Source organism: Bombus terrestris, chromosome 17 (genome assembly GCF_910591885.1).
Source record: "Bombus terrestris chromosome 17, iyBomTerr1.2, whole genome shotgun sequence".
Lineage (NCBI taxonomy): Eukaryota > Metazoa > Arthropoda > Insecta > Hymenoptera > Apidae > Bombus > Bombus terrestris.
Window position 1 is genome coordinate 7,609,221 of NC_063285.1, and position 14,484 is coordinate 7,623,704.

The window sequence follows — 14,484 nt, forward strand, 5'->3', positions numbered from 1 at the left end:
TAATAGTACGCATATATAAAAATATAGATGTATTTCATAAGAATAACAAATATGACGAGCGCTTTTGTGCCGCTTGTTTCTTTTCGCAATCGATTAAGAAGCTATCGTGCCGTTTGGGACTTTTTTCAAAAACCCCGGGGCTCAAACGGTTGCATGATGTCAATATTATCATAAATAATTATTTTTCCTTGACGAAAGAAACTACCTCCAAGACCAAAATAATATTCCAATTTTGTACCATATAAAAAGAAAAACAGGGATTAAAACAATACTCTACGAGGCAAACTTAAATGGACAGACTGTAGACACCAGGTGGAGATACAACATGGCCCTTCCCCAAAAAGACGCAGAAGACAATCACAGAAAATGCATAAAAATATATTGGATACCGAAACCGTAATAAAAATAACAAGAAAAAGAACCACAAAATGACAACACTCAAATCTCCCTCCGTGTAAAATAATGTAAATATGGTAAACATTGTAAATAATTCTACAGGGCACCCCCTACCCCTTCCCGTAAGTTGTAAAGTAATTTAAAATGGAGAAATAAATTGTAATCGTACGTAGAAATGCGTTGTACTTCTTCTTTTATATAAATATTATCTTGCATAAAATAATACCGTGTTTTGAAAAATGAATACCAACACTCTTTGACAATTTCGAAAATCTTTATTTTAATTGCATATTTAGTCCATAATTTAATTTATAAAATTAGATTTGTAATAGAATTGCCACTCCACCAAGAATCCACTTACTAGCTCTCTCCTTAGTTCTTAAATTGAACGTCCACACGTAAGTAGGACCTCGCGATCGTGTTTTATACACAGGACATTCATACATATTCTTTAAATCTTGTTTGTCCTGTGTAATCGCCCTAATATACATAATTGGCAATAATGGAAACAATTCTTTAAATCTAGAGTCCATGATACATCCTGTTTGAACGTCCCATCGTGCACCTTCCATGTACAATCCGTTTATATACGCGCCTTCTCTTGGTGCCGATCTGTAAAGTTTTTGTGAAAAATCGATTATTACTACTCTGGAATAAAATTTATACAAATTGTAACTGAATTTCGTTAATGATGAAAACTAGCGAGTTTATGTAAATAAATGTACTCGAAATAAAATATTAAAAATATTTAAAAATGCAGTTAAGATATCTTTATTTATTAATACTTTAAAATATTAGATAATATATAGATACTCGCACATTCAGTAGCTATAAAAACTATTTGTACATCATTGTATTTATTAGAGCATTTATATAGCTACTAATTAATTAGATTCATGTATATTAAATCTAATGCCATTATTTATTGCTCCGCTTATGGGGTTACATGACTTCTAGTTCAGACAATACTTCGTTGCTCGTTTTCACTGCTATGAACTTCACTCTCCCTCACAACTTTACGTCGCGTTCTCAAAAAATTGTATCAACTTAATAATAAAATGAAATTAATAAATAACAAAAAGTGAGCATACACATACTATTTACATTATATACGAGCTATATTATATACAATACTATAAAGGAACCAATGCTCTAAGCCTGTGCCTCTTCATTCTCCCCGCTAATCTGCAGTGATCTTTGTGTCATTTAATAGTACTATATACTGTATAATATATTTTTATAATATATTTTATTTTATAATATATTTTTTTCGCCATTGTATATGTGCGATAAGTATAGTATACTTAATATTAACATCATACGGCAAGGAAAAATAAAAATAAAGAATATGTTTGAAGGAATGACGAAGTAATGTTTTTAATAATTACGTGATTTCTTCTTTGGTTTTTCTCAGTACTTCGCAATATAAACACATTTTGTCCAATGGCCATTCATTTTTGCGTGCGGTTTGTTGCATAATTGCAGTTAGAAATGATTGAGGATTGAAAAAACCACCTAGCCATACCGACGATGGTAACTGCATAATGATGCGTTATGTTATTAGAATAGATTAATTGATGAGGAGAATAAGATTGCAATAAATGGAATAATAATGTCGTAAGATTTTTTAGATTCTAATGTTAATTGGCAAAAAAGGAAAATTCTGCGTTTGGAACACGTAAACAATATGAATGACCCGTTAATATCGTCTGAAAGAAGATTCGTTAATATCTGATTTGTCATCTTCTCGAGGGTTCGAATATAGTCCAAGCAAAAGATTGTTTCCCAAGTTCAGCTAAAGAGTATAAAATACAGGATATTAAAGGCGAGTATGCGAATAAAACTGCTTGGAAATGTCAAATTTTATGATTTCTATTTTTTCTTAATGAAAGGTATTGTAATAGACTGGGGCGATGTCCTCAATTAATATGAATTTACACAAACTCAATCCAACTATTTTGGATTCAGTTCAGGCAGATTCATATTCTATTTACTACAAATTATCTATAGATTAATTATCTGAAGATGAAAACACTTTGATTCATATCAGTTCACATCTAAACTTATTTTAGTTGAATAGATTTAAGCAGTCTTTACAGCTTTTTTCTACCGGAAAGGGATACGAGTTATTAAAATTTCGCTTTTTATGGGTAGCAACAATCGTGTGCGTTGAACGAAGCTTTATTCTGTCGCTCATTCAATTTTGCTATGTTTATTTTACCAGTTTGAAATGAATTCCAGGCATCAAAATTTGCCACGGATTCAATTATCAATTTCACAAACTGAGACATTTCGATATTAATACGGCATTGTTTTATACAATAATAAAAGTTACAATAATAGTAAAAAATAAGTAAATGTTTACGTTAAAATCAGCAGTCCAATTAGATAATTCATTTATTCGATACAACATATCCGTGAACCAACTGTTTAATCCTAATTCTGAAGGGCAAGCTCTTTTTGTCCAAGACGGCGGAACAGCATCCATCATTATATAATTTTGTAGATCTTCCATCTCAGCATTAATAGTTAATTCTCCCTATCAAAAAAAACATCATTGATTAATTGTCTGGCGTTATGTTACAAAGCAGCATTTAAAGTTTGAAAATTCAAAAGATTATGTAACTTCCTTCATCAATAAATTTGAGAAGTTATAATTGTTTTCTAGAAGCAGTTACATTCAATATAAACAATTTCGAATTTAATGTCACATTTCAATAGTTTTAAGTTGATCATGTTCTAATTGATTTAATGATGATGGAAGAAGTACGGCAATATGTTCCAAGAGTTGTAACAGTAATTTGAGTCGCATAGGAGAATGTCGCTTTGTCATTGCATTCATCGTATGGTATAATTCTACAATGATTTCTTTCTTTATGATATATTTAAAAGTATTTTATATAACATACAATTTGGAAATTAGGTTCCAGAAACACATATAAGAAACATTCGGTATTTGCACAAAAGTTGGAACTCAAGTGTTGCAGTTATAGGGAGATAGGGACTGTTCTAAAAACTGAGATCTTCGATATGCTCAACGTAGATGAGGATAAGTTAGATAAGAGTTAAATAAAAAAAAGCGACAAGAGTCGAAACATTTATCATGTAAAATAAAAAAGGGGGTAGCTCAAATGAAAAGAAAAATAAAATGTAACAAAAAAACAAGAGAATTTATTTATTTCTTGTACTCTGAGTTTACACTAACTGCGATTTGGTTCTGAGCTCCAGCCGTGACTTTCCAAGATTGAAGCTCTTACAATTTGACTTTCGGTGGGATCTGTTTCTTTTTTGTTTGTCACCCCTCAATATCCCCATTAACCTGTAGGCGTACATGACCGTTGCCACGCTTCTAGAACATTCGGTGGAAGGACCGTTGGGATATCGATGACTCATTAGGCACTTCGGCGATATACATTGTCGCCAAGGCTGCCACATCTTTATCTCCATCATGGAATTTGAAGTATGCCGATCGTGACACATTCGGCAAACATCAAACCTAACCTCAACCTGATTCCAAACTTAGACCTTTAACTCAAAGATCTAAATTTTCTATTTTTGATTTGTGGCCAAAGAAATTTACTAATATACATATTTGCTTACTTTATAAGTAATGATTAAATACATGTTAATAAGTAAATATAATCCAAATTATTTGTTTGGTTTCATCTTTATCAGAAAAATCTCACAAATACGTTAGTAAAAGGATGATTTAGAAAGAGTAAAAGATAAAACAGTTTTACTTTCGATTTAGTATTTTGGTACATTGTCTCAGTGATATTCGACTTCCGGTACGTCAGGCGTCCCGCAGGGGGAACGACGACTGTGCAATTATGCATGGGATCCTTTTGTGCAATTATCAAATGTTTCCGTTTGTTCTTTCTATATGAAATGCACATACATTGCTAGCTAAAAGTTTGAAACCACTTTCTCAGTTGTATCTGTATTAAATATTTTGCTAATATCGTTATTAATTTGAAATTAACGTTATAGTTATTAATAGTAATTTATTTTCATAAATTTTTAACGAAAGAGTTTTCTAAGGTAACAGAATTGTAGTTTTTTTTTAATTCTCGTGTTTTGTAAAAGACGCAGTAATTACAATTTTTTGACTGCTAAACATATATACAGTGTGTCCGGTTTATCGTGAATGCCACGAGATGTTTCAGAAAAAATTGCACTACATAAAGGGGAACATATTATACGCTATGGTGTTTGACATTGCGGTGACCTTGAAACCTGATCTTGAACGTGACATTACAATTTTTAAATACAGAGATCTTTCTTTTATTACTCCTATACGATAAACAATATTTATACATATAGGAAAGATATAAAACGTAATAATATAAATATGCAGCATTCTTATATATATCACAATAAACAGTATAACTAAAGGTAATAAACAAACAGTATTGAGTATACAGTATGTATAACGATCGGAGCCAGAAGTAGGAATGGAAGATAACCGGAAAGGTGACTTCCCAAGAATTTGCATACTATTCGGTAATTATGTAAATTAATTTAGGGAAGAAATATTTGTGACACGTATTTTTTTCTACAATGATTAATAGTAAAACAGTTACAGGTAATTAAAAATTAGTAAGGCCGAACGTTTCCGACCACGTACCGAGTGTACCCAAAGAATGCGTGACTTCATAAGTCTGTAACGGTGCTCAAATATCAGTAAATTTTTGATTTAATTATTTTAATTAATATGTAAGTATATGGAACGAAAATATGAACTAACGAGTTTCTAATAACCTAAACTTTTGTTGTCAGTAATCTTCTTAATTATGGAAAAAGATTCAAATATCGAATTGGGCCAAATTATCTTAATTATTATATTAAATTATCAAATTATAATAAAATATATAAATATTAAATTATTAAAATTCGCACTTACTCTACAGGTCTATACAATGCGTGCACCGAAGGTAGGGGCAGAGAGAAATTTCCTCTCTGATAGAGGTTAGAAACAGACAGTGCAAGACAGAATAGATAAAATTATTTCTTAGTATATTTCTTATTACGAGCAAACAATTCTAGAAATTAGTGGGGGATAACTCTTGCCCATAAATCCGGGCACAGTGTTGGTTTGCTATCTTATATTGTTTCTGAACTGTAGTTTACCCTAGTTACATATAGCCTTCTGTATATGTCGTGCATGCGAGGGATCATGTGTGCGATTGCGTAAAATGTAAAAATGTAAAAATGCATAAATATTTGTCATTACTTTTAAGCCTAACTCTAATTCTTGCAGGGACCTTCTAAGTTCTTCACACAGTAGATTCATGCGTTCGCATTCTTGTAAAGCAACTGTGACAAATGGTGTACGATCTTCCACCTAAGAAATTTAACAAAGATTTTATTAGAGACGGAAATTGTTCCGAGATTCGACATTCTATACCCAATTTCGTCTCTCGGTTTATCTTCGATGTTAACCAGTTAACTGCGGAATTTAGTTTTCAAAATCCCTTACGGGGTACGTAATTAAAATCAAGCAATGTGGTGTAATTAACGCAGTTAATTGTTTAAATGATGCAACGATTTTGATGAGCTTAAAATGTTGTAAATATCAGTACTGAAGAATTTTTCTGTATGAATCTACACATATGTCCCCTACAACCGCTGTTTGGCCTTAGTTTTCCAAAGTTAAATATTCTATACATTGTCAATACAATAATGAGAACCTTAAATATTATCAATAATATTGATAATAAATATTGATCGTCTAAACGTTCTTTTAAAGATTTCCCGTTTCTTAATTACTAATTTCTATTTATTTTAAATTTAGATTTATTAAGTAATTCATTAAAGTTAGTAGAAGAGAGAGGCAGTGAGTACCTTGCTGTAAAGTTCTAGCATATTGAATTCTTCTGGTAGTTTGTCCAATAAGTCTTCTATTTGTCCTTTTATTTTGTCTTCTTTTGAAATATCTCCGCTTGTTGTATCGCTGGCAGTTCTTGTTAGTATACCCAATAACGTTTTAAACAGATTTTCCACAGTTTGTGTTAAAAACCCTAATAAATGTATAAAATAAATTCTTCAGTGTATTAATTTCAAGAAGAGCCTTTATGTTAAATCGAGAATTGACTAAATTGTCTATTTGGCATTATATTACGAATTCATCAATTTATGAATTCTAAGGACAAATTGGAATTTTTTTTATTGGACTATTTCGAAACTTCGTCAAAAAATGTACGTACAAAATTTCTATTCGTGCCTGTTAGATTATTATGAGAAATAAGTGCTCGTGCGTAGTATATAACAGCAAAAATTATTCAACGTATTGAAAATAAATTTCTTTATACGTATAATGCAATATAAATGGGAAAAAGACACAGCAACCATTTATTTATATATAAATATATATAAAAGATGTCGATATTATTTTCTTTTGTTTAATAGTTTAATTGTTGAACAGTTTAATCATTGTTAACGGTTAGTTCTTAAGAATTTAGTCTGAAATGCAGACGTGTCTTTCTCAGATAAAAATTAATTACATTACACAGTTATTACAACCAGAATTCTTACGTCTTCTAACTTATATTGCCTAACAGAGCCTAACAGACAAGTGCCTCAGTATAGGTTTCAAATTTTGCAACATCTCTATCTCTGGTATACATATACATATATAAAGAGCAAAGTGCTTTTATGTTCGTTCGGTTATAACTCAAAAACTACTGCGCCGATTTAAATTAGACTCAAATCATTCGATAGAGAATATTCCAAAGATGGTTTAACCAAATTAGCACCTATTTACTATTTTAAGTTGCCAAGCAATGAAAGAGAGCACCAAAAGATTCAGAACGAATAAACTACTGCTTCACTGGTAACAGTGAAGTTGGTATGACAGTGAAAGATGGCCCGAACAGATCAATCGTCATTCTTCGGCTGTATTCGGAATAAGTTCGAGCGCCGTATGCAATAAGTGGGGAGCATAAGGCTCACGTCTTACAACAAGCAAGGTAATTATTTCTCCAAACAATTATTACTCATCTTCTTTTCGTTTTGACTTATTTGTTGCAATATTAACATCAATCAGTTACTAAGGACATACATCCGGGTAAGGATCGAGTATATCAGCTAGTTATAATGCTACTGTGACATTATTCACCAATTCACGATTACTATTCTTAATCATTTCAACTCCAAATACATAAACTTTGATTCGAATTAGCGATCTCACAACATTGATTTGTATTCATTAGTTATTCTCTAATAATATGATATGATATTATGTCAGTTTCATTAGGTTGTTTTGAAATGTTATATATATTTACCAATTTCTGCATTGGGATGAAGTCCATACAGAACAGGACTTTCAGCAGGTAAGTAGTTATCGACGTACTGATGATATGCATCATAATCACTATTTGGTGGTACCAAAAAATCTGGTGCATGGTATAATTCACCTACGCAAAAAGTGTAAATTCATTTCTTTGTTAACTGTTTCTGTAAAAATTGCTGTAGTGCCTTCTAGCTCCATCTCGTCGTAAATTATTGAAGCTATCGATGGTGTCGAAAAATATTTCAAACAAAAGTCCAACAATTTCGAGGGGTATATAATTTGATGTAATTTTTTCACGAATGGATAACTGAAGGATTTCTGAATGATAATATTACATTTTTATATGGAATTATATATTTTTTATTTTATTATTTCACATTAATCGGTGTAGTCCTGAAAAGGCAAAGGAAATAATAGAATAAAATTCATACCCTGAAATGGCTATTTTGGAGATATTTTGATTTTGATATGTATTGCAAAGCGATATAACATCAACAATTTTGAAAATATTTGTGAACCACCGTATATTAATACTTTATGAAATTGTACAAGTGTACAAATTTGCGAAAACATGAGTCGGAGGACAATTCAAATAATGTTGTTGTTTTTCCTCGGAGTATCAAGACCATTAGATTACAAGTAATGTAAGAACAAATAAACTCCGGGCAAAACAATGTCGCCGCTACATGCAACCGTCCAATCAAGATGAATTTGAATTTTCCGACTCTCCCCCGACCAGTATAAATAAACAGACGCGATCGCGAGCGACGGTACATAACGAGTACATAGTGGGTTCATATATAATACATATCGAATAGTTAACAGCATCTTGAGTATCCTCGAGTACCTAACGAGCGTCTATCAAGTCACCCGACGAGCATTTGCCAGTATTTATTCCGCGACTTTATTTTGCGATTTATACTTTGTACGAACGACTAACGTCTACATTTGTATATTAATTTATTGTCTTAAATATATTAACGGTTACAACAACAAGTAATCTCGTCATTAATCCTCACAACCTACGTCCTCTTCGCACAAACATCTACAGATATAATGTTGTAATAATTTAAAAAACGTATTTGATATGTACTTGTACTAATTCAAGAATAATAAAAGAAGTCTTATCATTAATCTTATTTGTGTTTGATGTGAAAAAATAGAATATTTAAGGAAACATTGGTGTGTGCAAAAATGAGATTCATATAATGCGAGGTAATAGTCGTGTTATAGCAAAACATATCTTTTTCTCGATGCTTAGATTATAGATTCTTAAAGGTTGATTGTTAAGAAAAATAAAATAGATTGGGAAAATAAAAAAAAAGCCAACACCACACGGAGTTCCCAGGCGGTCACCCATCCAAGTACTATCCGTGCCCGGCGCTGCTTAACTTTCGTGATCGGACGAGAACGAGTGCACTCAGCGCGGTATGAGCGTTGGCTGAAATAAGTAATATTTTTATTTGTCTTTGATTGTCAAATAAATAGAATATTTAAAGAAACATAAGTGTGTGCAAAAATCATTAATCTTTTTATTAGAGTTTATAAACTTCTATAAAGTGAAAGATTTACTTTTCAAATAAAAAATAAATTGAAATTGTATTATTACCTTGAAAAATCGCTTATGTTATAATAATCATCCAAAGTGATATGTAGCGGCATTCGACGGCAAAGAACTTTCCAACGGTTTCATCGGTACATAGTATACCACATAGACTGTTTACGAGAGACCGACAAAACATAAGCAAGGTCACGACGAAGGGTAAGCGTCGACAGGCCTAATGAGCTATCGATATCCCTACGGTCCTTTCGCCAAACACGAAAGAAAGCGTGCGTGACCACGGTCGCGAAAGTCTAACGAACGCGTGCGTAGTAGGGATATTGAGAGGTGATAAAAAGAAATGAAATGAATTGAGAGATGAGTGGTGACCAAGAAGCGTGATTGCAGTCGAAATCGAGAAACGTGAGTAAATTATTATCCGCTCGAGTCGCGAGTTGAGACTTGTAACAAAGTCGTTAAGCGAGAATACATATACTGTTAAACAAAACGCCGAGTATTTCTTTAGCACTCTACACGTACTACCAACACCTTATATATACAAAATAAGAGAAGGAAACGAATAGTAATCATTAAATAGTAAAGAATTACTGATATAAAGCATATTTCGTTTCAATATTAAAAAGTTTTGATTATTATAAGAAGAGACCAATAAAGTATTTACAAACTTAAAGTTTTATAGAAAAATTGTACTTAAAAATAGATTTAATAAATCGAATACATTGGAAATATTATTGTGAATTATCATATATACCTTCGACTAATTCCGTTTTCAAATATTCTACTAAATATGTCTTGCATAGTCTTCTATCCCAATCATCTGTTATGTGACCTCCATACATTATTTCTCCAAATAAGTAACGAAGATCCTCCCAAGGTACTTTGATACTATTTTCCAGGTAATTAAATAATACAGATACGCTGATTGTTAGATCACCGAAGTTGAATGGGTAGGACTGACGCAAAAAAAAAAATTTTTTTTGAACATACATAATTTACAAGCTTGTTATAATTTTATAAATTTGTTTAAACATATTTTGAATGAGAATAAACTACATTTTACTAAACAGAAAATTATTCTACGGAAAGCGTTATTTGAAAAAATTACAGAAAATCATTGCTGATACCGTATCTAATTATATTAATAATTACTTATCTCTGAACATTATACATAAATTTCATATATACATATATATATGTCGGGTTGACGTTAAGATTAGAGTTAGGGTTAAGGGCGTGAAACGAATCCCCATTGGCATTACACGTGGTCATTATGCAATAGAGGAGATATTTACTAGTGCAAATATGATTATGATAGAATTTGACAAGTAATCGCGATAATTAGATACTCGAGAAGCTAATGACAATGATCCTAGGCTCAATAACGAATCCGCGGTCAACGGGATAACGAACTCTACTCTTCTTTAGCGTATAAGTTGTACTCAATGTTAATGAATGGAGCAATCACCACGTAAAAGAAAGATACTTCAATCGTCGATGAGATCGAACAAGAGAGCGCCCCTCCGGCACGGTGACGCTGTCGAGGAGAACTATATCGTGTGTCTGAGGACACGAGATCATCGGATTCGTGGAGAAAAGTCTTCGTTCGGAAAGTGAGGGAAATTGACGCTACTGTTAATTGGTCAATTTCCATGTTGGTGGCTAGGGAAGGGTGCTAGCCGCCCTTAAGGGAAAGTTGCTAGCGGAAAGCGTCGTTCGTGAGAAAAATAGATTTCTCCTATTTTCCCGTAGTTGGAACGAGGACTGTTTGTCCGTTTGAAGGACTTTAGTTAAATAAATCTTAAGATTTATAGCGGGTCCTCGGGCTAGCTGAACATGTTCTGTGGAGATGCATCGACATCTGGCAATCATCTTACCCGAAGAATAGAGTCTGCGTGTGGCGAGCCACGGCACAGAAACCGTTGGAATGTTTACTGTCGCGTGCCGCCACAACTATTTCTTTTAAGGAGAGCTATAGAATTACTCCATGCCTTTGTTAGACAAAAGGTTCGTCCCTTGACCGCGGCTACGTTCGGCGACCGGTTGTCGCCTCGAGCCCAAGCTCACTATCATAAATCTCAAATAAATACAGTCAGATCGAATAACAACAATTTCTTAATACGACTATGGTGGAATCTGGATTACAGTATTGAGGGATCTTCCCAAAGTTCCAAAGGGAAGGTTCCGGTGTTCTTTTATCTTCGACATATATAATATACATACATATGTATACAATACATGTACACTATACATACATTAATTGTATATATATGTATGTAAATGTAATTTTTTAACGACGATTAACAACATAGTAACAGAGAAATTTGTTTAATTGCTATTTGTGCTTGGGTACGTTCTAAATTATTTAATAATTTATTATTAAAACATATATTGACTAAAAAAAAGCAATTATTAAAGAATATAATGTACGAACTTTGCTAATATCATCACTAATAAAAAGTAATGCTTTATCTTATTAGTAGCTTTTCCTAATTTGATTGCAGGTTACAAGGAAGACAGTTATAGTATGTTTTAAACTATTAGGTCATCCCATAAGTTTGTGCCGACTTTTGTGTATACATTTCATGTGTCGATTTATAAACATACGGCGATGAGGGACCAATGCACTTGAAAAATGGGAAAAAGTTGTACAACGAGAGGGGGATTACATTTTTTCATGAAACTGAAAGGTATGTAAACAATCTTAACATATATAACCGCTCGAAAAACGGAACGAACTTATGGGACGACATAATATATCACATTTGCGAGATATATTCGAAATATGTCTTATAATTAATAAAAAATCTGTTAAAGAGTATTAATTTGAAGTTATTACATTACACAAGATAACGTAAATATTGTTTTCTGCTTTCTCTCATTGTTTCAACAGTTACAAATCTTCGATCCATAATTTCTAATTTAACGTCATGATCCATTAAGATTTAACGTCACTTACCCTATTCCATCCTTGCGCCCCAAATTTTCTACGTTCTGCAAGTACAGCGTGGTAATAACAAAGTGCAAATAATATTGCTTTGAATTCGGTTTCCTTGCTGCAGGACTCCAAAGTTTCCTGGGTAAAGTTATCCAACGCTTTGTGAATATTCGCTTGAATTCCAGATGGTGGTTCGTTCGTAATCTTTATGGCTGATTCTAGTATACCCTGTGTACAATTTAACGTACCTTACATTTAGTAATTATCTATCTATATTATTGGCTAAAGTATCACGTGTATAGTAAATTAGGGACTATAATAGGGACCTCAGAATTTTCTTAGATTTTTTAAAGCAAAAAGACAATAAGAAATTAGGCCATTTAACGAAAGACCTGTAATGCCTACCGCGTTAGTGAAAAATCATATTACCGACGGAGGGTTAAAGAATATAATTAGCACATGTTAACTTAATTAAAAGTGCATATTTTCTTTTGCTTTTTCAAATTGTACAATTGTTTATTACCTGAGGTATTATTGATTCATGAGGATCAGGACTGGGTTCCGCACTAATGAACAAACGATAATCATCATGTGGATTCTCCGAGCACTGTTCCATCTTTTTTTCCAATGTAGGCAACCATTTCCTCACTAAATGGACATTTTGCAAAATTACCCAGTGGCCTTCGTTCGCGGAAAGTTCTATGGCTTCTTCCGCTATGGGTTCTTTACCTTGACCCAGTGACACATTATGGAAATTTCTCCCTCCAAAAGTGAAACCCAATTAGATTCCCAGTTTTTCGACGTCCTGAATTTTTATCGTTGTCGTTATTGTACATACATATTCCATGTGATTACGTTGATTTTATCGTTTACGTTGATTGATCATAACATGTTTTTTTATAATTCATTAGGTATCGATAATTCTTAATTTTAATTGTCTTCGATTCAGGTTATAAACTGGTAAACGAAAGATATGTTATCGACAGCAACAGAGTATAGGAAATGAGAAGAGTAAGAAGATATTACAATTATATTGCATTAAAGAAAAATTATTAAATGTTGCGAAGTTTGATTGTAGCTTATTGATTGATTCCTCAGGGTATGCAAGAATTATATCTCATGACTTTGGTAGCTGATCCTACACCTTTGGATCGGTGGAATTTCAAAGCTAAATTTTTTGCATTGCATTGTTTAATGCTCGTTACGAGGAATAAATATCTGTAAGGAACCATGGGTCGCAAATGAACCGTTTTTTGGAAAATGACCTTAAAATACCTTAAAAACTAAGTAATGACATATTAATGAACAAACAAAAAGCTGTTCCTTTGAATGTACGATAACCTACGCTAAATAGAATGAAGCATCTAGCTTCATCATTTCAAACTATTACAAAATTACTTACCTTATGGAGAAATCTTTCGTATAAAAATCGAATAGCGTTGAAGAGAATATAATTCGGTACGTGGAATTGCAGAAACGTTAACTACTCTTCGATTTCGATATTTTTGAATGTATTGTAAAAATCGATATTTCAAATAATCTTTTCCTATATGAGAAGAGAATTCGCTTAATTTCCGTGATATTCGCGAAAAACTACCGATATCACTACAGTGAATTCTGCATCTGCAGTCGTGCTACCGTGACAGCGTATGCATTAGTTTAGTTACCGATTGCCGGTCACTTATCGTCTGTTTGACAACGAGAGTCGGGCGAGTTTAAAGGCTTCGTGCACAACGTACACATGCGAGGTTGCAAGAGTCTGTTATAACTGATAACTTATAACTCAATTAAAAGTGAATATCATCAGTGTATTAGGTTCAAATATTAAATAATTAAATAACTGTTAATAAACAGAAGATAAGCGACCGGCGACTGGTAACCAGACAGACGCATGGGCTGTCACTGTTGAACATCTATAGGCAGAAAAACACTATGATTGAGCCGGTAGTTTCTTGCCAATATATTGAAAACTAAACGAGTTCACTCCTTATATACAATATAGTATATAGGTAAAAGTTGTGCAAAATATTTTTACAACATATCAAAAAATCATAAAATTCGGGGGTCGATAACGTTTCTACAGTTTCACCCTATATACCGTTATATATTGCATACAATATTATGCATTATATATATTATTATTATTACAAGTTAATAGTGTTACACACTAGATAAATAAATAAATAAATAAATAAATAAAATATTTTCAGTAAGGACTCCTGTTATTCTAACAGCAAAATGACTTTCAGTCGCGCGCGACTACTTTGCACGTGTGCATAGCATGTATAGATATATGTATGC

At 32.5% G+C, this 14,484-nt stretch overlaps 2 protein-coding genes, 1 long non-coding RNA gene and 1 other non-coding gene across 8 annotated transcripts; 1 reads left to right on the top strand and 3 right to left on the bottom strand.

The window, feature by feature from the left end:
• Window positions 1-651: 651 nt before the first annotated feature.
• On the bottom strand, window positions 652-9,383 carry LOC100648379 (dynein beta chain, ciliary). 5 transcript variants are annotated; one of them, XM_048413653.1, is made up of 7 exons: window positions 9,297-9,383; window positions 7,680-7,811; window positions 6,241-6,416; window positions 5,630-5,740; window positions 2,762-2,935; window positions 1,785-1,933; window positions 652-1,008 (listed from the first exon to the last, which is right to left on the bottom strand). In XM_048413653.1, the coding sequence occupies exons 3-7, from the start codon at window positions 6,259-6,261 to the stop codon at window positions 714-716; spliced, it is 750 nt and encodes a 249-aa protein (XP_048269610.1). In that variant the 5' UTR covers window positions 6,262-6,416; window positions 7,680-7,811; window positions 9,297-9,383; the 3' UTR covers window positions 652-713. The 5 variants fall into 5 exon arrangements, with proteins under 5 accessions (XP_048269610.1, XP_048269611.1, XP_048269612.1 ...); XM_048413654.1 differs by lacking the exons at window positions 7,680-7,811; window positions 9,297-9,383 and adding an exon at window positions 7,152-7,230; XM_048413655.1 differs by lacking the exons at window positions 7,680-7,811; window positions 9,297-9,383 and adding an exon at window positions 7,160-7,228.
• Window positions 7,535-8,243, top strand: LOC125386653. Its single transcript, XR_007227003.1, has 2 exons — window positions 7,535-7,727; window positions 7,870-8,243. It is a non-coding gene; the product is annotated as an uncharacterized LOC125386653 (long non-coding RNA).
• On the bottom strand, window positions 9,011-9,129 carry LOC125386814. Its single transcript, XR_007227253.1, has one exon. It is a non-coding gene; the product is annotated as a 5S ribosomal RNA (ribosomal RNA).
• A 446-nt stretch (window positions 9,384-9,829) lies between the features above and the next one.
• LOC125386651 (dynein axonemal heavy chain 17-like) lies at window positions 9,830-12,881 on the bottom strand. The gene is made up of 3 exons (XM_048413657.1): window positions 12,707-12,881; window positions 12,205-12,411; window positions 9,830-10,201 (listed from the first exon to the last, which is right to left on the bottom strand). Exons 1-3 carry the CDS (start codon window positions 12,797-12,799, stop codon window positions 9,977-9,979), a joined length of 525 nt encoding a protein of 174 aa, XP_048269614.1. The 5' UTR covers window positions 12,800-12,881; the 3' UTR covers window positions 9,830-9,976.
• Window positions 12,882-14,484: the final 1,603 nt, after the last annotated feature.

Bases quoted from the DNA above. Each gene is read 5' to 3' on its own strand.
- LOC100648379 (XM_048413653.1), bottom strand. From the start codon at position 6,261: ATGCTAGAACTTTACAGCAAG. The intron at 1,934-2,761 runs GTAAACATTTAC...ATCATTATGCAG, and splicing joins ATTGGACTGCTGATTTTAAC to TTACCATCGTCGGTATGGCT. The intron at 1,009-1,784 runs GTAATTATTAAA...AAAACTTTACAG, and splicing joins AAAACCAAAGAAGAAATCAC to ATCGGCACCAAGAGAAGGCG.
- LOC125386651 (XM_048413657.1), bottom strand. From the start codon at position 12,799: ATGGAACAGTGCTCGGAGAATCCACATGATGATTATCGTTTGTTCATT. The intron at 12,412-12,706 runs GTAATAAACAAT...AATTGTACACAG, and splicing joins ATGAATCAATAATACCTCAG to GGTATACTAGAATCAGCCAT. The intron at 10,202-12,204 runs GTAAGTGACGTT...TTTTTGCGTCAG, and splicing joins GGGCGCAAGGATGGAATAGG to TCCTACCCATTCAACTTCGG.